The sequence below is a fragment of the Octodon degus genome, unplaced genomic scaffold (genome assembly GCF_000260255.1).
Source record: "Octodon degus isolate 3935 unplaced genomic scaffold, OctDeg1.0 scaffold00005, whole genome shotgun sequence".
NCBI lineage: Eukaryota > Metazoa > Chordata > Mammalia > Rodentia > Octodontidae > Octodon > Octodon degus.
The window spans coordinates 29,331,992-29,352,123 of record NW_004524581.1 but is presented as its reverse complement, the minus strand read 5'-3'; the positions used below and the strand labels follow the sequence as shown (position 1 = coordinate 29,352,123).

Here is a 20,132-nt window from a genome sequence, read left to right as displayed (position 1 = left end):
GGCAAGCACAAGGGCTTGAGTTCAATCCCGTTCTGCCCCACCCCCCCAAAAAAAAAGTTCTTGGGCAGCCTGGGCTACATTATAAGACCTTGTATCGAATGAGAGGCTGAGGCAGGAGTATCAGATTTTCTACGCAATTTAGTGACTTAATGAAGTCCAGTCTCAAAATAAAATTAAAAATGGACAGGAGATGTAGTTCAGTAAAAACGTGTTGAATTCAATTTCCAGTGCCTGAAAGAAAAAAAAAAAAAAACAGCTAGAAGGGCCTTAAAGGTCATGGTCCTTCCTAACTGGCCCATGGCCACAGACACATATAGGACTGAGGGCGGGGTAGGACACTGTCCCAGGCCCCATCAGGTCTCCTGGCTCAGGCCCAGGCTCCCGTGCTGAGCTGCACGTCAGGCCTGGAGCCAGCGAGCCTGGGCCATGAGCTCATCTCACTCCCAGACCTCAGACAGCTCCATCAGATAAGCAGGCTTCTCATTGTTTACCTGGAATGGGCTGCAGAGAGCTTGTCTCACAGGGCCTCCTCGCAGCAGAAGCAGCCTCATGGGTAGGGGGGTGCCCTGTGCCCCTGGACAGCCCAGCCTTCCACTGCCAGGGAAGCGCATGGCCCAGGACCACCACTCCAGAAGGACCCATCTCCAGTGACCACATTGTTCCTTGCCACTGGAGCTTCCCAGCTTCCAGGCCTCCTCTTTCCCTGTTTGGGCCTGGCCCTGCTGTGGAGGGTGGATAAAGGAGCGGGACGCCAGGGGCTGCTCTCTCCAGTGGCTGCAGCTGGAATGAATCCCGCAGGGGCAAATGGCAGCGGCCACAGTGGATGAGCAGGCCCCCTCTCCAGCAGCCAACCGGGTAGGGGTCTAGTTTCAGGCAAACACTGCAGGGAAGTCCCCATGTCTTTGCTCCTCACTGCAATATCAGAAGGCCATAGAAATGCCCTGTGCCCTGATGGTCCACAGGAGTCAGCACCTGAGGTTGCTGAAGGACCAGGCTGTGCCAGCCTTGCTACTTATAGGGGCTCCCTGCTCCCCTTCTCGCTCTTCCATCTTGCAAGGGTTACTCTACCTAGAGACACAAAGAGCTCCATGAGGGCGATCTTCTCTCTGTCACCCTTGTAACCATGGCACTTAGCACCTGCAGCCAGGTACTCACAAATGTTTGCATGGCAAATAACTTCAAGAGTTATTCCTTTGTCTACAGGAGCTCTGTACCAGGGCATGCCGGCTCCCTGAGCCTCAGACATTCCTACCTTGGCACCAATTATTTTGGCAAAAGCTGGAGGTGATCAGTTCTGCCAAGGGAAGCAAAGTTGGGGGAAGGAGAGATACTGTGGAACTGAGGAGCTCGGGTGAAGCCGCTCACCGAGCCTGGGAGGAAGGGCAGCCAGGTAGTAACAAAGGGTTCCCCCATCCCACCCCACCTCCAGAAAAAAGGATATCTACTAAGGAGATTTTCAGTTGTTCCTTACGGCACAGGGCCAGGGCAGCGTCAGCCCAGGCTGTCTGGGCTCCAGTTGTAAAAGTTCAGAGGCCGGTTTCAGGCCTGACCCAGTTCTTCCTCTTCCGTCCATATCCGGCTCAGGGCTCTCCCCAGGATCACTGCTGTCTGGCTCCAGCCACTCCTGGCTGCCACTTCCCAGGCCAGCTGTGACCTCCAACCTCTGTCCTGCCACCCCGGGGTCAGACCTTGGCCTGAGAAACTCCCAGAATCCAGCATCCCCAATCCCAATGAGGCAATGGCTGCTAATGAGCCCATCACTGCGCAGATGGAGGGCACCTGCGCTAGGTCTCAGCGCTTGTTCATTCCCATGAATCCCTGTTTCCGCCTGTCTCCATCTTGGTTATTTGTGTTCTTGCTGCAGGACCAGGTGAGGCAAGCAAGATGTCCTGCAGGATTGGCGTCTTTATTTAAAAGGTCAGTATTTTGTTCACCATAGGTTTTTTTTTTCTTTTTTGCATTAATTTTGATGTTTTAAAATATGGCCCAAGCTGGGCATGATGGCACACACACCTGTAACCCCAGCACTCTGAGAAGCTGAGGCAGGAGAATAGCAAGTTTGAGCCTAGCCTGGACAATTTATTTTATTTGTTTTATTTTTATTTTTTGGCAGAACCTGGGATTGAACTCAGGCCCTTGTGCTTGCCAGAGAAGCACTTATACTGAGCCATCTCCCCTGCCCCAGCCTGGACAATTTAGCAATACCCTATCTGTAAATAAAAAGCTTTTTAAAAGAGTTAGGGTTGTGGCTCAGTGCAAATGGTCTGGACTCAACCTCCAGCACAGGAAAAAAAAAAAAAAAAAAATCCCCCCACCTCCCAAAATCTAGAAAACCAAGGCCGGCCAAATAGCTTAGCAAATTAAAGTACCTGCAAGCAGGTGCAGGGGCCAGAGATTTGATCCCCCAGCCTTCCATGCTGGCCCTGTCCCCAGGACGTGCTGAGACAGCGAATGAGACTGGGTGTGGTGGCGCAAACCTGTAATCCCAGCACATGGGAGGCTGTAAACAGGAGACTCACTGTGAGTCCCATCTAGTAGTTACACACTGAACACTCTGTAGGCCCTTCCCTAAATACAGAAAGAAAAAAAAATCTAGAAAAGAAGGGAAAAGAAAAGAAAGGAACAAAAGCAGACACTGAAATGGGGCTGGGCCTGACTCTGGCCATCTCTTAGGAACTTGGTCTTCAGGGTCCATCACTGGGTGGCCGAGTGGCCTTTTTGCACCTGACAGGGTCTGCTGGCTTCTGTTTCCATGAAGACAGATGCAGGTAAGCCCCCTCCTCTGGGCAGGAGGGCACAGGGCATGAGGGGAGGACATCATCTGTCCCCTTGCTCTTCCATCCCTGGCAGCTATCAGCACCTGGTGCCCTCCAGGCCCCCGGCATTCGCACCATGCAGGAACCCTGGCTGCACCTGACCCGCAGGGCCTCAGAGCCCAGCTTCCTGCCCTCGCTGCCTGTGGACTGGGCCTGGGGCCGGCTCGGGACCCTCTCAGAGCTGGGCCTGGAGGAGGCTCCTGGCAGTTCCCAAAGGGCCCTGATTGTGTCATGTGAGTCCCAGGGGCACAGCATGGGGGCACATGCATATGGAGGGGAGCAGGCCTCTAATTTCCCTCCCACTCTTCCCCTCCTCATGGTCTCAGCAGGGACATTTTCCCCTCTCTTTGTTGTCTTGTGTTTGAGAAGGAAAATCCCACAGTGCCTGTGGAGCCAAAGTACCTGGTTTCGAATGGGAGCTGTTTTCTCTGCCTAGGCACTTAACCACTCTGCAGCTCTGGTGCCTCATCTATAAAAGGGTGTGGTGGCACACATCTGTGATCTCAACACTGGAAGGCTGAAGCAGGAGGATCCCAAGTTTGAGCCCAGCCTAGGCAACTTTAGTAACTTAGTGAGACCCTGTCTCAAAAAAATAAGGGGGTGTGGGGGGGCTGGGAATGTAGTTCAGTGCAAAGGACCTGCATTCAGTCTCCAGTATTAAAAAAAAAAAAAAGAAGAAGAAGAAGCAGAAGCCACATCCAGATGCTGGTGATGGTATTCCACAGCACAGGTCTAAATGCTCATGTGGGGGCTGGCCCAACAGCTCAGAGGATTAAAGCGCCTGCAGGCTCAGGGGCCGGTTCCATCCCAAATCCTTCCTACCGGCCCCGCCCCTAGGGCACGCTGAGTTGGCAATTGGGACTGGCATGGTGGCACACACCTGTAATCCCAGCTCTCGGGAGGCTGTAAACAAGCGGATCACTACAAGTCTGATCTAGTAGTGAGACCCTGAACACCCTGTTTACTCTTCCCAAAACAACAACAACAAAAAATGCTCATGGGGGAGGCTTAAAATTCAGAGCAACATGCCACTTAAGAGTGATGACTCCAGTTTCCCCTCACAGTTGCTGCCAGGGATCCCAGTGACGCCCAGGTCTCGGGCGTCCTACAGAGCCTGAATGTAGCAGAGGTACCAGACCTGGGTGGCAGAGGGCTGCACCGGGACTTCCAGGAAGGGTAGCCCGTGGGGACCCTGGCTGGGTTCAGGGCAGTGGCAGGAGAGTGTCTGAGACTTCCTGTAGCTGCAGGGTCAGCTGGACAGTTGGGACGTGGTGTGCGACATCTGCGGGGACAGAGTGTTGGACAAGCCTGAGACCAAGAGGATCTTCGGAATCCTGCCCAACTGTAGCCATGCCCACTGCCTGGGCTGCCTCCGCGCCTGGCGCCAGACCCCAGGCCTGCCGCAGGAGGTCACCAAGTCAGTGCCAGTCTCTGGGAAGCCCCCGCCCCCATGAGGTGTGGGTCACGGGGCAGGTGGCCTGAGGGATTGTGACCATCCTGGCCTTTATCCCACCCCCTGCAGGGGCTGTCCCCAGTGCCACAACTATTCCAGCTACATCATCCCCCACAAGTTTTGGGTGACCGAGGGGCCCAAGAAGGAGCAGCTCATCCAGACCTTCAAGGCTCAGACCAGGTGAGGCTGGCAGAGCAGGTGGGGAAGGCTCCGGGCTGCTGGCCTGGGGAGGGACGGCACCGACAGACCCCTTGCAGGAGGCAGCAAGCGGAGTTCCTCAGGGGAGCCAGTAGGGTCTTTTCTAACCCGGCTCAGATCACACACTGCAGGGCCACTTGGTAACTTGGTTCTCCAGGGACCAGGACAGACCTGCCTGGCTTTCCACCCATCTTCCCTTCCTTCCTCCCTCCTTCCCTCCTCCCTCCCTTCCTCCCTTCCTTCTCCAGTACTGTGGTTTGAACCCAGGGCCTTCATACTGTGCTACATCCCCAGTCCTTTTTATCTTTTATTCTGAGACAGGATCTTGCAAAAACAAAACTAAGTGTTGAATTCCTCAGGCTGGGCTCTGACATGCCATCTACCTGCCTCAGCCTCCCAGAATGCTGGGATGACAGGCATGCGCCACCAGGCCTGCCTCTTCCCAGGGATTATGACAGCTGACATATGTTGAGTTAGGATACAGGTGGGATCTAGAAATGGTCTGGCCTCTTCCTGGGGAAGTCAGCCTCACCCTGCAGATGGGTCTGGAACCCTTACAAGGGCAACCACTGAGGAAAGGCGAGCAGGGGGCAACTGGAGCTGGGTTTGGGAGGAGAGGGGCACGGGAGGCCTGGCTTAGGGTTCACAGCAGGTTCCAGCATGAAGGGGTTCACTGAGAGGCCAGGCCTGGGTGACTAAGTGACAATGGAAGATTATTATGTCTCCAGCACAGGGTTGATGCTGCTATGAAGGGGCCGGTTGAGGGCTGGATGCTGAGACAGTCTGCACGGAGCCTTCCACATAGAGGTGGTCGCGGGTCAGATGATAGCAGAAAGGGACAGTTGTATGCAGAGACTTCCAGGCTCCCACCTAGGTGCTTGGTGGGGCCCTGGGTCCGCGCCAGGTCTCAGGAAGGGTTCAGCTGCGTTCTGCGGGTGAGCAGCGAGGGAGAAGGCTAGGAAAAGCCTGCCAGCACGCGCTCTGCCTTCTTCTCACTTGGTTCTTTTTGTGCCAGGAGAAAACTGTTCTCAACCAGGCAAAGTGATACAAACCTGTCATACTAGCACTTTGGGAGGCTGAGGCAGGAGGATCCTGGGTTGGAGCCAGTCTGAGCTACATAGTGAGATGGTGTCTCAAAAAAAAAAAAAAAAGATCAATAAATAATAAAGTTAAGGACTGACTAGATAGCTCAGCTGATTAAAGCACCTGCTTAGGCAGACATGGGGGGTGGGGTGGGGCTTCTATCCCTGGCCCCAGGGGTGTGGTGCTGCACACCTGTAATCCCAGCACTTGGGAGGCTGAGAACTGGAGGATCACTACGAGTCCAATCTACGTAGTGAGACCCTGTAGACCCTGTACTAAAAAAAAAAAAAAAAAAAAAAAAAAAAAGCTGGTCTTACTGAAGCAGACTAGATTGTTTACAACTTTGTCCTGAACTTGGCCTTTCAGAGTAAAACGCAAATCTCAGCGGGCAGCACGATAATCCCTAGCCAGCAGCTACCACGTCTTAAGTCCACCCTGCAGCCCAGACACTACCCTAACTTGCTTTCTGGGGAGAGGGGGCTTGTTTTTGAGATGGTGGTCTCACTAGCTCAGGTGGCCTGAACTCACCGTGGAGCCCAGGCTGGCCTCAAATGCACAGCACTCCTGCCTCAGCCTCCTGAGTGCTGGGGTTGCAGGCATGGACCACTATGCCCAACTTTTAACTTGATTGCTGAGATGCACCTGAGGCTGGTCTACCTCTGATCCCCCCTACTTTGGTACTGCTACTCTAACTTTTTTGAAGATAAGGAGGTTCTTGGGGCCCCCTGTTGGTCCCTGAGACGGAATTAGAGAAAGGGAGCTGTAAGTCACTTCACTGCCCTCTGCTGGAATCTGCTGGAATCACCAAAGCCCGATCTACACAATGATCTGTGGTGCAGGCTTAGAGGGGTGCTTTCCTGTTGTGTACAAGCTGCCTAACTTTAGGGATCAACTTTGAGCACCTCTCTCCCTCTGCCCTCTCCTAGCCAGACGGAGTACCGGTTCTTCACACAGGGGAATGGCCATTGCCCCTTCAGATCCGACTGCTGCCTCTACCTGTACCAGCCACCGGAGCCGGCGCTGGCCTCTGCTTCTCCTTGGCCTGAGATTGTGCAACAGTTTCCAGGCAGCCAGGTGGGAACAGACAGGGGGCTTGTAACACATGATCAGGATGACTGCGGGCCTCTACCTGACGTCTGTAGAGGGGGCAGAAGGTCCCTGGACCTAAGGTGGATTTCCTGTCCTGTGTGCAGCCCCTCCTGTTCCCTGTTCCTGGGACCCTGTGGCTGAAACCGGTCCTCTCTCTCCCTACAGGTGCCAGGCTCAGCGTCATTCCTGGGGCCCACCAGGCAAGCGGATGACATAGCCTTCCCACGCCATCCTGTAGTCCTCTGGGACCCTGAGCTCCTGCCGGATCTTGGCAGACCCTACTAGCTTGGCCTTCCGCACAGTGGCAGGCCTTCCTCTTGCAGTTTGGAGATGCAGAAAGCAGAAGGTCCTCTACCCAAGCTGGGGACGTGAGGGCGGTAGTTCTCACAGGAGGCTCTTCCTGCACGCCAGGCCTTGGTTTTTAGCTTTGCTCATTTTATAGAAGGATTTGGAAAGGAAACCAATAAAATGTACCTACCACAGGCTGTGATGTCTACAGGGTGGTCAGCTCCTACCCTCCTCGCACTGGGGAGCAAGCTTGCCCCTGAGTTCTTTCTCTGGCCCCATATTGGTAATGTGGTGCCTGGAAAGCTTCACTGGATACGCTAAGAAGATGACAGTGGGGAGGGCAAACACCTTTGTGTGCAGCACTAGGGATGAAACCTGGAGCCTACATCCTGAGCTACAGCCCAGTCCTTTATTTATTTAATTTATTTACTTATTTTTAGTAGGGGTCTACAAGGTCTCTCTTGTAGATCGGACTCATAGTGATCCGTCTGTGTTCAGCCACCCAAAGAGCTGGGATTATAGGAGTGTGCCACCACGCCCAGTGTCGATTACTGTCTCAGCACACCCCAGGGGTGGGGCTGGCACACCACAGTGGGGATTGAACCCCAGCCAGCCACTCCATCTACCTAAGCAGGCGCTTTAATCCACTGAGCTATTTGGCCAGACCCCCAGCCTTTCTTTTTGAAAAAAAATTTTTTTAAAAAAATACTTTTATTTATTTATTTGGTACAGGGTTGTACTATGCAGCTTGGACTCATAGTGATCTTCCTGCCTCAGCCTCCCCAGCACTGGGATTATGGTTTTGGTGGCCAGCACAGTGGGTCTGGCGCAGCATGCAGTAGCAGGGATCAGTGGGGCTGGCGCAGCATGCAGTACCAGGGATCAAACCCAGGTCTTTGTGCTTACCAAGCAGGTGCTTAGACTGCTGAGCTACCTCCCCAACCTGCTCAGTCCTTTTTAAATTTTTTAGTTTGAGACAAAAGTCAGTCACGGGGGCTGGCGAGATGGCTCAGTAGAATAAGTGTTTGCCTGGCAAGCGCAAGGACCTGAGTTCAATCCCTGGTTCTGCCAAAAAAAAAAAAAAAAAAAACCCAAAAAACAAAAAACAAACAAAAAACCAAAAGTCAGTCACTAAGCTATCTAGAGTGGGCTTGAACTGGTGATCCTCCTGCCTCAGCCTCCCAGGGTGCTGGATTACAGATCTGTGTGACAATGTCCATCAAATAACATCACAAACACCAGCTGTTGTAGTCAGGGGCTTACGAGGAGAAACAATACAGTACAGGACACTTAATTGTAAGATTATTTTTTAAAAAAATTTGTGTGTGTGTGTGTGTGTGTGTGTGTGTGTGTGTGTGTGTGGCCAGCTCAGCCCACCTGGGGATGGGGCTGGCATGTGGTGCTGGGGGATTGAACCGCGGTCCCTGTGCTTTGCTAAGCTTGTTCCAAGTAGGTGCTTTAGACCACTGAGCCATCTCACCAGCCCAAGATTATTTTTATAATAGTCACCACACATGATAGACCAAAATAATCCAGCTGAGGGCCTGGATCTCACAGCTACATCTTGCATGAGTCCAGCTGGAGGGCTGGTGAGATGGCTCAGTGGTCTAAAGCACCTACTTGGAACAAGCTTAGCAAAGCAGAGGGACCGCGGTTCAATTCCGCAGCACCATATGCCAGCCGGCCCCGCCCCCTGGTGGGCTGAGCTGCCCCCCCCCACAAATAAATAAATAAATTTAAAAAAAAAAATGAGTCCAGCTGGAGGCCTAGAGCCCACAAAAACGTCTCCTGCAGACCTGTGTCACAGATCTGAACCGGGATGGCCCAAAGATCAGTGGTGGAAGCCAGAAAATCTACGCCAGCAGGATGAAGGCTCTGTTCTAACAGGCTGAGGGATCTGCACTGGAGCCAGGAAGTGACATTCAAAGACCAGAGCTCCCCTGAAAAGTACCACAGCCATCCTCAGCAATAGATAGGTCCCGATGAGGACAGTCAAATCTATATCAGCAAAGCCAACTTGACAAGCTTCTCCAGGAGACTGAGCCCTGTACCATCTTCCTCTTCAGAGCCAGGAAGCGATGTTCAAAGCGAGGACTAGAGCTCCCCTGAAGTGAACCATAGCCATTCTCAGTGACAGTAAGGTCCTGAGCTTCTTTGACAATAAGAACAGCTAGCTGAGTGCATCAGGAAAGCCAGCACAACAATCTCCTCCAGGAAAATGAACAGCTCCCTATAGCTTCTAAATCCTTCCTCTCTAGTTCTGCCTCTTATGCAACCAGCAACCACCATCAGGTGGCTTCCCCCACCCAGCACCATGCTGGGCCAGTTCAGCTGGGCATAATGAGTTGACCACCAGTTGTCTGTCCACCATACCAGTAAAGACCTCATGGAGTTTGGGAAAGGATCTCAAGACCCCACTCCTACCCAGTGACCCACTGAGGACTCTCCCTGCTGTTCCCCCTCCCTCAACCAAGGATTAAACTCAGGCCCTTGCGCTTGCCAGGCAAGTGCTTATTCTACTGAGCTATCTCCCCAGCCCCTATCCCTGCTGTTCTTGCAGATAGCTAGAAACCTGCTTGTACCAGCAGGAGCCTAGTGATCATGTATTTGAGGCTGTCAGGGCAGTTCCATCCTCTATGGCATACATGGCCCCAGTTGCTGCTTGCCAGTCCCTGCCCCTACCATCTGGTCAACCTCCTCTTCAAAGTTAGAACTGCTCACCTGGAATAAGAAGTGCCTGGAAGGCTGGGCATGATGGCACACACGAGTAATCTCAGCACTTACTTGGGAAGCTGAAGCAGGAAGACCAAGGTGACTTTTTTTTTTTCAGTACTGGGGGTTGAACTCAGGACCCTGCACTTGCCAGGCAGGTGCTTATTATACTGAGCTATCTCTCTGGCCCGTTTTTGTTTTTTTGTGTTTTAAATCAATCAATCAATCAACTATCTATCTATCTATATATTTTGAGGTTACCAGACAGGTGCTTATGTTGTTGAGCTATCTCCTCAGCCATTTTTTTTTTTGTGTGGGGGGATTAAGGTGAGTTTGAGGCCAGCCTTAGTTACCTATCGAGTTCAAGACAGTCTCAACATAGTGACTCCCTGTCTCTAAAAAAAAAAAAAAGCATAGATATTAGCTACTTTCTCTTAGTTCATGAGAAGAAAGTTTTGAATAGTGTTTAAAGAAGACATCATGTCTGCATCTTGTACTCTGAATACTACGAAGACAACACTATGCAATGTATTAATATTTATTTTTTGTGGAGCCGGGGGTTGAACTCAGGCCCTTGCATTTACCAGGCAAGCACTTATTCAACTGAGCTATCTCCCCAGCCCCAATGTATTAATTACTGTAACTGTCCTACTAACCTGTTTTGGAACTGTCTCATTGTTATTTCTTTCTCAATAAAATTAATAAAAAACCAAAATATTTAATTAACATAAAAAAATTAAGACACTAAGAAATATTCCTGAGTTTTCCCTAAGAGCTCCATTAAAATTATTCTACAGGGGGCGGGGAGATGGCTCAGGAGAATAATCCCTTCCCTGGCAAGCGCAAGGGCCTGAGTTCAATCCCTGGTTCCGCAAAAAAACCCAATCAGCTCAAGCTCAGAATATTCCTAAGGAGGGAAAGCCAGGTGATCTGAGACCTGTCTGCGCTCATCTGTAGCAAGTGCTGGGGCTCCCACCGTGCTGAGGCCCTTTACTAGGCTTCTTGTCACTCTGTTTAGGGCCGGGGTAATGCCTGGCAAGCGCAAAGGCCTGAGTTCAATCCCCAAATAAAATTACAGTCTGGAGCCCTAGCACGCGGGACCCCAACTCCCGCTCCGCCCTACTGCTTCCGCAGCGGGGAGAAAGAGGCTTGGCAGCGCCTCCTTCCCTCCGTCAGACCCCGCCCACAAGCCTAATCTCTGCGGCCGACTCCACCTACAAACCAACCTTTCTTCCGTTCTGGCCCCGCCCAGATTCGTGAAGACCCTCCCTGGTCCCGCCCATTCACTCTCTGATTGGGTGTCTCCTGGTCACGCCCCTTCCGGACTCTCTGACGCACCTCCTCCCGCCGGTCCCGCCCCTCTCGCCCTCTCTAGGCGGGAACGAGACTTTCCGCGGGAGTTCCATGGCGACCCCGCAGGCGGCGCCTCCTGGGGCTGAGGGCGCGGGGCAGGTACCGTGGGCACCCCTCGAGGCCCCGGCCCGCCTGCTGCTGCAGGTGCTGCAGGCCGGGCCCGACGGGGTGCGGCGGGGCCTCGGGGTGCTGCGGACGTTGGACCGCCGCGACCGGGAGCCCCTCGACTGGGGAGGCCTTCTAGGGGCGCTCTGCCAGGAGGAGCCAGTGCTGTCGTGCCCTGGCGGCCGCCTGGAGCTGTAAGTCCCCATCGGTGCCTTCATTTAGGAAGCCAGACCCAGTGAGCCCAGAGAGGTTAAATCTTCCCAGGGCAAGGAAGGAGGGGCCTGCCGTGGGCATTATTGTAAATGGCGCCAAATCGGCTCTGACTGAATACTTCTACATCTAAAAACCTGGAGTGCAGCCTGGCGTGGTGGTGCACACCTGTAATCTAGAGGCTGAGGCTAGCCTGGACTACATAGTGAGTTCAGGACATCCTGGACTACATAGTGAGACCCTGTCTCAGAAAAATAATTGAGTTTTCTTGCTGTGTAAGTACACTCAGATAATTGTGTGTTAAAATTGTGTATAGTATCCTGGGTCATTATTTTTGCCTAAACTATGGGAATAGACTTTTTTCATTACATAAAACAAGCATACGCCTATTAGAGAACAGGTTCCAACTCTGAATTTTTTTCTTTTAGCTGAAGTAGAAGTCCATTTCAGATAGCATGGCCAGGTGATAATAGATGTTCAGTGAATGCTTGTTAGTGGCCCTCAGGCTGTCCCTTCTCCATCTGCTTGGCCTCCTGGGATGCAAGCTCCCTGTGGCAGATGCTCTGACTGCTAGCTCTCCCTCTGCTCCCCAGGAGACCGCTGCTGCTGCGCCTGCCCCACTTCTGCCAGAAGAACCTGCTGTCCCTGCTGATGGCTATCTGGCCCTCGCTGCCTCAAAGCCAGCTCCTGGCTATGCTGCAGATCATCCAGCAGGACTCCAGCTCTCTTTCTGATCCCTGGCTCCAGACCCTAGGGAAATGGCTGCAAAGAGACCTCGGGCCCAGGGGCTCCATGGGGGGAGTCTCTTTGCTGTCCAAAGGGTGCCAGGAACAGCTCCAGAGCCTCTTTAGGGGACTGGGCCAAGGAGGCAGGAGGCTAAAACCACCCCAGGCTCCAGACCCTGACGGGGAGGAGGGGGGCGAAGAGTCCCAGGATCGAGGAAAACGCAAGAAACCAGAGGAAGTGACTGCCAGTCCTGAGGGAGAGAGGGACCCCAAAAGGTTCCGAGGTGGGCACGGTGAAGAAGAGGAAGGTGACGGCGAGGAGGAGAGGCCCAAAGCCTGGTCCTTGGAGCCCCTGGCGGAGGGAGGAGGAGCATCACCTGTGAAGAGCCAGCCTGCTGTGGTCACTGTGCCCTATAGTGCTCTCCAGAGTCCAGGGGAGACACAGGGCCCAGCTGCCAGTGTGGAGCTGCCCAGAGCCCTCCAGGTGCAGTGTGGGCAAGCCGGATTTGGCAGCACTATTTAGGAGTGGGGAATTTATCTGTGGGGAAGGCTGGCCGCACAGTTTCCCAGTTGTGATGACTGAGGTGGTTGGGAAGGGAACTGTGGGAGGTGCTAGCCTTTGTCTCAGTGATCTATAATGAGGGGTGCTGAAGGGTATGGTGAGGGGAAAGGCCAGTCCTGCCAGCACCACCCGTGCTCCCTGCCCAGGGCAACTCTGCCTTATTGGGGCAGAGTATGCAAAAGCCCTGTCCAGTGGGATTCGTAGGCCCTTTGCAAGATGGGAGTCTGTGTTTTTGCCATGCTCTGGTCATCTCCACCCTTGCTCTACTGCCAGCGACACTGGGACACAGCTCAGGGCTGCAGTGCAGGGGAGGGCCTTGGCAGTGACTAGCTTTTCCCTCACAGGACCAGGTGCCCAGGCTGCAGCAGCTGTTGAAGACCTTTGGGGAGGTGAGAGGCCCTGGCCTATACACGGGAACCCCACCTCCTGCCTGGGGAGGCCCCAGCACAGCCTGGGGGTGGGGGTGGGGGTGGGGCTTCCGGGGCACAGCCAGCCCTGGGCATGGCCCTCACTCATTAGCACCTTCTAGAATCTCAATCACTTTGCCAAAGGAAGGGTTGTCCTCTGGGACTTGTTACCAGGGTGTCTGCCAGGCCTTTCATGGCTTTGCCTCCCCAGGGATTGGAAGGGCTGGAAGACACTCCCCCAGCAGAGTTGCAGCTTCTTCATGAATGCAGTCCCTGCCAGGTGAGACTGGGAAAGCCTGCCTGGCCCTGAGGGCATGATGTCCCTTTCTCCACCTTTCCCCATTTGTGTTTCTCTGCTTCCTGTGGGAAATGGGGAGAGAATTGATCCTTTCTGTCTGGGGGGGGGGGTAGGGGTCATTCTGGTAGTTCTGAGCCCAGCTTCCTGCCCAGGTGAGCAGGGCGGTTTTTCTTGCCTTACCTTGTTCTGGAGCAGCCCTGCTTTGCCCCTTGCGACCACTTGGCTGGTGCCAGCCTAGCAGAACCAGACTGGGCGTTTGCATGTCCCCCTACCATGGCAGGTGGAGCGGCTCTGTGCCCAGCTGCAGCTCCCACAGCTCTCTGACGCCAGCCTCCTGCGGCTCTGCACCTGGCTGCTGGCCCTGTCCCCGGGTCTCAGCATCAGCAATGCCACTGTTCTGGCCAGGAGCCTCTTTCTGGGACGAGTAGGTATTCTGGGAGGCCCTGGAAGTGCTGGGGACAATTGGGCAGGTCTGAGCCATCATGAGGGGTGCAAGGGAGACAGCATCCTGGCCTTGTGACCTGTCTGGGAACGCTGGGGCAGCAGAGAGGCCTCTGGCCAAGTGGAATATGGTCCCTGGCCAGCTACCCATTGGCTCTTTTTTTTTTTTTTTTTTTTTTTTTTTGGTGGTACCAGGGATCACACTTGGGACCTTGCACTTGCCAGGCAGACACTTAAGTCACTGAGCTATATCCTCAGCCCTGGCTTTTTTTTTTTTTAACCTTAGAACCTTCTAAGATCTGACTGAGAAACTTTTGAGGATTTGGGAGCTGGGGATGAGAACTATGTGTCTTTTCCACAGGGTGCATACATGTGAGTCTACAAAGAACTTGGTTCCTTCTTCTTTCATAACATAGATTATCGACTGGAAGCTGTGTCTGATAAACATTTATTGAAAGCTGGGTGCAGTGAGGCATGCCTGGAATCCTTGCACGCAGGGAGGCCAAGGCAAGAGGATTACAAATGTGAAGCTAGGGGCTGGGGAGATGGCTCAGTAGAATAAGCACTTGCCTGGCAAGCACCAGGGTCTGAGTTCAATCCCTGGTTCTGCCAAAAATAAATAAATAAATAAATAAATAAATAAATAAATAAAAATGTGAAGCCAGCATGGGGAATTTAGCAACTTAATGAGACTGCCTCAAAATTTAAAAAAAGAAAGAACGAGGGGCTGGTGAGATGGCTCAGTGGTCTAAAGCACCTACTTAGAACAAGCTTAGCAAAGCACAGGGACTGCAGTTCAATCCCCCAGCACCACATGCCAGCCAGCCCCGCCCCCTGGTGGGCTGAGCTGGCCACACACAAAAATAAATAAATAAAATTAAAAAAAAAAAAAGAAAGGGCTGGGGATGTAGCTCATTGCGAAGATATGGAGTACAATTCCCTGTACCTCATATCTGCAGAGGCATGTGCACGCACAAATAATAATAATTTAAATATAAAAATAAAAGAGCTGAGTATAATCCCCGAGCAGCAAAAAGATATGGAGGTGAGAACCAAGTTACTGTTTCCGGTCATTGCCGCAGATCCTCTGTCTGACCTCCTCTGCCTCCCGGCTGCTCAGAGCCACGCTGACCTCCTTCTGTGCCAGCCACCCCTACCCCTTCTGCAGCGCCCTGCTGGGCCCCGTGCTCCAGGCCCCAGGCACAGGTAACCGGCGCCAGCCCCTCGCTCTGCTGCACTCCTCCCGTCGCAGCACCTGCCGCTGGCCCGGCCCTGGTGGCATCGGGTGTTGAGTGGGCAGTGCCTGCTGCGGTCCTGATCATACCCTTGACTCAGCCCGGCCTTCTTTCCCTCCGCATCTCTTCCCTGTGCCTGCCCAGGCCCAGCACAAACAGAGTTGCTGTGTCACCTGATGAAGGACGAGTCCCTCGAGCCAGATGCTCGGGCCCTCATGCTGGGGTGAGTGTGTGGCCCTGTGCCTTGCACGCCATCTTCTCCCAAGGCCGGGCTCCCACTGCCACTGCCACTGCCACTGCCACTGCCACTGTGGGAGCCAGCTAGGTCTTGACGCTGCGCCTGCAAGGGTCCCTGTACTGGGCTGGCACACTCACTCACCTGCCTTGTGCCGCCTCACACCTTCCTGGCCTACGGCTGCAGTCTTCCCCAGTTCCATCTCTGCAGTGCTGTGGGGCTGGCTGTGTGTCTCAAGCCCCTGCCCCATGAGGAGTAGCGGCGGGGTGTGAGGTCTCGGAGAGGCCAGCCTGGGCTTACTGGGTCCTCTGTTTTGTAGGCAGATCTTGGAGCTGTCCTGGAGGGAGGAAACTTTCCTGGTATTGCAGGCACTCCTGGAGCGGCAGGTGAGCAGCTGCCTTGGAGAGGAGAAGACAGGAAAGGGCAGGGCTCTGGATGATGTGGGCTCCTGGGTGTCAGTCTTTGGTGATGAAAGGGCAGGCAGGAGAGCCGCCCTCCAGCAGGCGGCCCACAACAGTGGGAGACCTCACAGCTTTCTAGGCTGGGAGCAAAGAACAGACACACGTCCATGCAGCTCGGCCTGTTCCTTGTGGCAGGAGTTTTTTTTTTTCCTGGAACCGGAGATTGAACTCAGGCCCTTGTGCTTGCCAGGCAAGCGCTTATTCTACTGAGCTATCTCCCCAGCTCCATGTGGCAGGATTTTTTGATGTGTGTGTGCATTTAACTTTTTGACTGGGTAAGAGATGCATGTGTTCACACAGCTCTTTAGATCTTAGTCACTTTCTGGTCACTGAGACACACACAACTTAGAGAAGGAGAGACAGCTTTGGGCTCAGGGTTTCAGAAGTCTCAGGCCATGTGTGGTTGGCTGGCCTGAGGCAGGGACGGCATGGTGGAAGCACTGGGAAGAGGAAAGCTGCTCCTGTTGTTGCAGCCAAGAAGCAGAGAGAGACTAGGGAAGAGCCAGGGAGAGAGACAGATGCTTCTGGCCCCACCTGCTGTGACCCCTCCATCCAGGGCTGCCTCCCAACACCTTCAGCTCTGAGCTCACAGGGAATTGATCTGCAGATGAGCACAGCGCCCATGAGCCATCACTTCCCAAAAGCTCTGCTTCTGCTATGGGGGTGTGAGATTTTGGTGGGGGCACTGCAGATCCAAACCACAATGTCATGTCTGTCTGCCTGCCTGCCCGCCCGCCCTCCCACCCGCCTGTTTGCCCGCCCATCCGCCTGCCTGCCCGCCCATCCATCCATCTATCCATCCATCCATCCATCCTATCCACCCACCCATCCATCCATCCATCCAACCTATCCACCCACCCATCTATCCCCTATCCTCCCACCTACCAACCCCTCCATCCACCCATCCCATTCATCCACCCATCCATCCCCCCATCCTGCCACCTACCTATGCGTCTGTCCATCCTATGCATCTATCTACCCATCCATTCCACCCATCTATCCAATTCATCTGTCTACCTACATATCCATCCATCTTGTCCATCTGTTTGCCTACCTATCCATCCCGTTCATCCATCCATCCATCCCATCTACCCATCATCCATCCATCCATCCATCCATCCATCCATCTGTCCCATCCTAACCATCTAACCACCCACCCACCCACCCATCCCTGCATGCAATCCATCGACCTATCCATCCCGTCACCTATCCATCCATCAGTAGTGGGGATTGAGCAGCCAGGAAGCAAAACTGGGCCCCAATAGCATCCTCAGGGGGATGCAGCCAATAGCCTAACTCCCTTCCACTGGGCCCCACCTCCCGCCTGGGAGCCTACCCTTCAGCACATGGGCTTTTGGGACAGTCCAGAGCCACACTGCTAGAACGCTTGGATAAGTGCCCTGTCAGGCTCAGCCAGCTAGGAGATAGGGAACTGCGTCCAGGGCTGGCTGACTGAAGAGCCAGGCCTTTCTCATGCTGCTGCTCCATCTGCCCCTGCATGCAGGTGGAGATGACCCCTGGGAAGTTCGGTGTCCTCATGGAGAAGCTCTGTAAAGAGGGGCTGACAGCCACCACATCCATGGCCTATGCCAAGCTCATGCTGACAGTGATGACCAAGTACCAGGCCAGCGTGAGTGTCAACAGGGTCACGGGACTGGTCCTGGCAAAGCTGTGTCTGGGCCCCACGTTATTTGCGAGGTACAAAATCCCAGAGTGTTGGCCAAGGAAACTGCACATTTGTGCCCAGAATTTGGGTTTGGGGGTTGGGTCTCCCTGGGCCAGGTGCTGTTTGGGGTCCTGGGGGATTGATAGTGATCCTGACGCAGTCCCTCCCCTTGAGCAGCCGTGCCCCAAGCCCGGGCCACTGAGGGGAACAGACATAATCATCAGATACATGTGGGGCTGTTGCAAGAGGGAAAGGGGCAGCTGATCTGGCTGCGGCTGTGGCTGTGGCTGGTGCTGGCTTCCAGACTCGCTCAGGGTGAGGGGCAGCTGAGCACTGGGTACAGGAAGGGCCTGCCAAGCTGGGGCACCCCATGTGGGCAGTGGGGTCCGAAGGGTGCCGTGGCTGGGGCCTAACAATGTGGTGTGGTGGGGAGGGCATGAGGTTGGAGGGTGAGAGTAACTACAGTGAACACTTCCGTCACCCTCGCTCTGCCCGGACACAGCTCCAAGCCCTTCACGTCCATGATCCTGCTAGGATATTCCGTGGGTTTAGGCCTCGGTATAACACTGCCATTACCATGTGCTCTCTTTCTTATTCTCTCTCGCTTGCTCTCTCTGTCTCTTTCCTGAGATGGGGTCTTATCATGTTGCCCCAGCTGGTCTCAGACTCCTGGGCTCAAATCATCCTCCTGCCTCAGCCTCCCTAGTAGCTGGGACTACTGGTGTGCACAATGGTGCCTGGCAGCTACATTTTATAGATGTGGCATTAAGACTCAGGTTGAGGGTCGGCCAGATAGCTCAGTGGACTAAAGCGCCTGCTTAGGCAGAGTGCAGCTGCAGTGGTTCAATCCCTGGTGTGCTGTGCTGGCCCCACCCCAGGGTGTGCTGAGAAGGCGATTGAAACTGGACATGGTGGCACACACCTGTAGTCCAGCACTTGGGAGGCTGAACACAGGAGAATCACTACAAGTCTGATCTGTGTAGTGAGACCCTGCAGATCCTGTACTAAATACACACACACACACACACACACACACACACACACACACCCGACTCAGGTTGAGAGACTGGGCGTGGTGGTGCGTGCTTGGAATCCCAGCGCTTGGGAGGCTGAAACAGGAGGAGCACTACAAGTCTGATCTGTGTAGTGAGACCCTGCAGATCCTGTACTAAATACATAAAAATAAATCCATGGTGGGGGGAATACTCAGGCTGAGTTTGCTGCACATCTCATTGCGGGGCGGGCAGCATTGTACCCAGGGGCCTGCTGGTTGTGGGCTTTTTTTTTTTTTTTTTTTTTCCCTGGGGATTGCGTCTTGTTTGGAGTTTCTGCAAGGAGAAAAATACAATGTAGGGCTTTTTTTTTTTTTTTTTTTTTGCGGAACTGGGGCTTGAACTCGGGCCCTTGCGCTTGCATGGGCTGGATCTTTCTCTGCAGTTCTCTCGAGGGTAGTATGTCCATGACTGTTTGGTGTTCTACCCTTTCTCTCTTCCTTCCCTTCTCCTCTGCCCTCCTCACCCATCTTCTCCCTCTCCTTCAGGGTCACAGCAGTGTAGTTCACACTCACCGTGTGGCACGGGCCGGCCTGAAGTCCCGAGCCTCCTGCTCCAGCCTCCTGCGTCGGTGCTGGGGTTATAGCAGCTCTGCGCCAGTACCCACGGCCAGTTTTATCTTTTTCTCGAGGTCACAGGCACAGGACCATTTGTCCGCTTCATAAAATTTGCTGCAGAGAATTCAGGGGCTGCCCCTCCCTTCCTGAGTCCTTGAGTCCTGGCTTCCTCTCTGGCCTTCAGCAGAGCCTGTGGTGGAGGCCTGGGGAGTGACAGGGCCAGATCCTGACAGATTCTTCCTTGTCCCCAGATCACCGAGACTCAAAGGCTGGGCTTGGCAGTGGCCCTGGAGCCCAATGCCACTTTCCTGCGGAAGTCCCTGCAGGCCGCCCTGAGACGCCTGGGCTGCTGACCATCGGTCTCTGGAATAGCACCAGCAACTTCTGAAAGACACTTCTGCCCTGGCCACCTTGTCCTGACCCCTTGCCGCAGGGTAAAAGCAGAGCCAGGCGACCTCAGGTTCAACGTCCTCCCTGGGCCAGGGGCACAGAGCCATCCTGGCCTCCTGACGGCAGGGCTCGCTGGGCCAAGGGGCAGGATGCAGGGCCTGCAGGCCTAGCTCAGGCCTCACCACTGCTCAGATTGCTGGGACAAAGGCTTCCTGAGTAATTTACCTGTCATGTTTATTTTTTTTAATTTTTAAATTTTTTATTTATTTATTTATTTTTGGTGGGGGGCAGAACCGGGGACTGAACTCAGGCCCTTGCACTTGCCAGGCAAGCACTTATTCTACTGAGCCATCTCCCTGGCTCCTGCCATGTTTAATGAGCACCTGCTTGGCAAGCGTAAGGTCCTGAGTTTGATTCCCTGGTACAGTAGTCTCTATTTTGTGGTTTAGCTCACAGACTCACTGTTTCATGGGTTATCAAAAAATACTAATTATTTAGCACAGATTTTTCACTATATCACAGGACTTTGCAGTACCATACAGTATATGTATATTGTTAAAATTACATAGGTTTATGAGTTTAGAAAATGGTTAAGAACATTAGAAGTGTTTGTTTGTTTTTGTTTTTGAGGGATGAGGGATTGAACTCAGGCCTTTGTGCTTGCTGGGCAAGCTCTTATTCTACTGAGCCATCTCCCTGGCCCCTAGAAGTGTTTTTTAAAGTGTGGGAAAGGTTTATAAGAGTGTGGGGAGGACTTTATAAAGCCTTAAAATATAAATAAATACTAAAATAAATA

At 53.5% G+C, this 20,132-nt stretch overlaps 2 protein-coding genes and 1 long non-coding RNA gene across 5 annotated transcripts in view; all 3 read left to right on the top strand.

Annotated features, from left to right (window-relative positions):
- Ppard (peroxisome proliferator activated receptor delta) overlaps nt 1-547 on the top strand; it is an 84,062-nt gene extending 83,515 nt beyond the window's left edge. Inside the window, exon 9 of the transcript XR_002822079.1 lies at nt 537-547. The gene's annotated coding sequence lies outside the window, so the exon portion shown is untranslated. The remainder of the gene's footprint in view (nt 1-536) is intronic.
- Nucleotides 548-4,143: 3,596 nt separating this feature from the next.
- LOC111818511 lies at nt 4,144-7,358 on the top strand. 2 transcript variants are annotated; one of them, XR_002822489.1, is made up of 4 exons: nt 4,144-4,233; nt 4,339-4,449; nt 6,477-6,624; nt 6,805-7,358. It is a non-coding gene; the product is annotated as an uncharacterized LOC111818511 (long non-coding RNA). The 2 variants fall into 2 exon arrangements; XR_002822488.1 differs by having other exon boundaries at nt 4,215-4,449.
- A 3,632-nt stretch (nt 7,359-10,990) lies between these two features.
- Fance (Fanconi anemia complementation group E) lies at nt 10,991-19,629 on the top strand. Of its 2 annotated transcripts, none has more exons than XM_004624454.2 (10): nt 10,991-11,291; nt 11,901-12,516; nt 12,939-12,983; nt 13,213-13,281; nt 13,580-13,723; nt 14,823-14,946; nt 15,120-15,198; nt 15,530-15,596; nt 17,176-17,301; nt 19,198-19,629. In XM_004624454.2, exons 1-10 carry the CDS (start codon nt 11,044-11,046, stop codon nt 19,297-19,299), a joined length of 1,620 nt encoding a protein of 539 aa, XP_004624511.1. In that variant the 5' UTR covers nt 10,991-11,043; the 3' UTR covers nt 19,300-19,629. The 2 variants fall into 2 exon arrangements, with proteins under 2 accessions (XP_004624511.1, XP_023576353.1); XM_023720585.1 differs by having other exon boundaries at nt 17,176-17,369.
- Nucleotides 19,630-20,132: the final 503 nt, after the last annotated feature.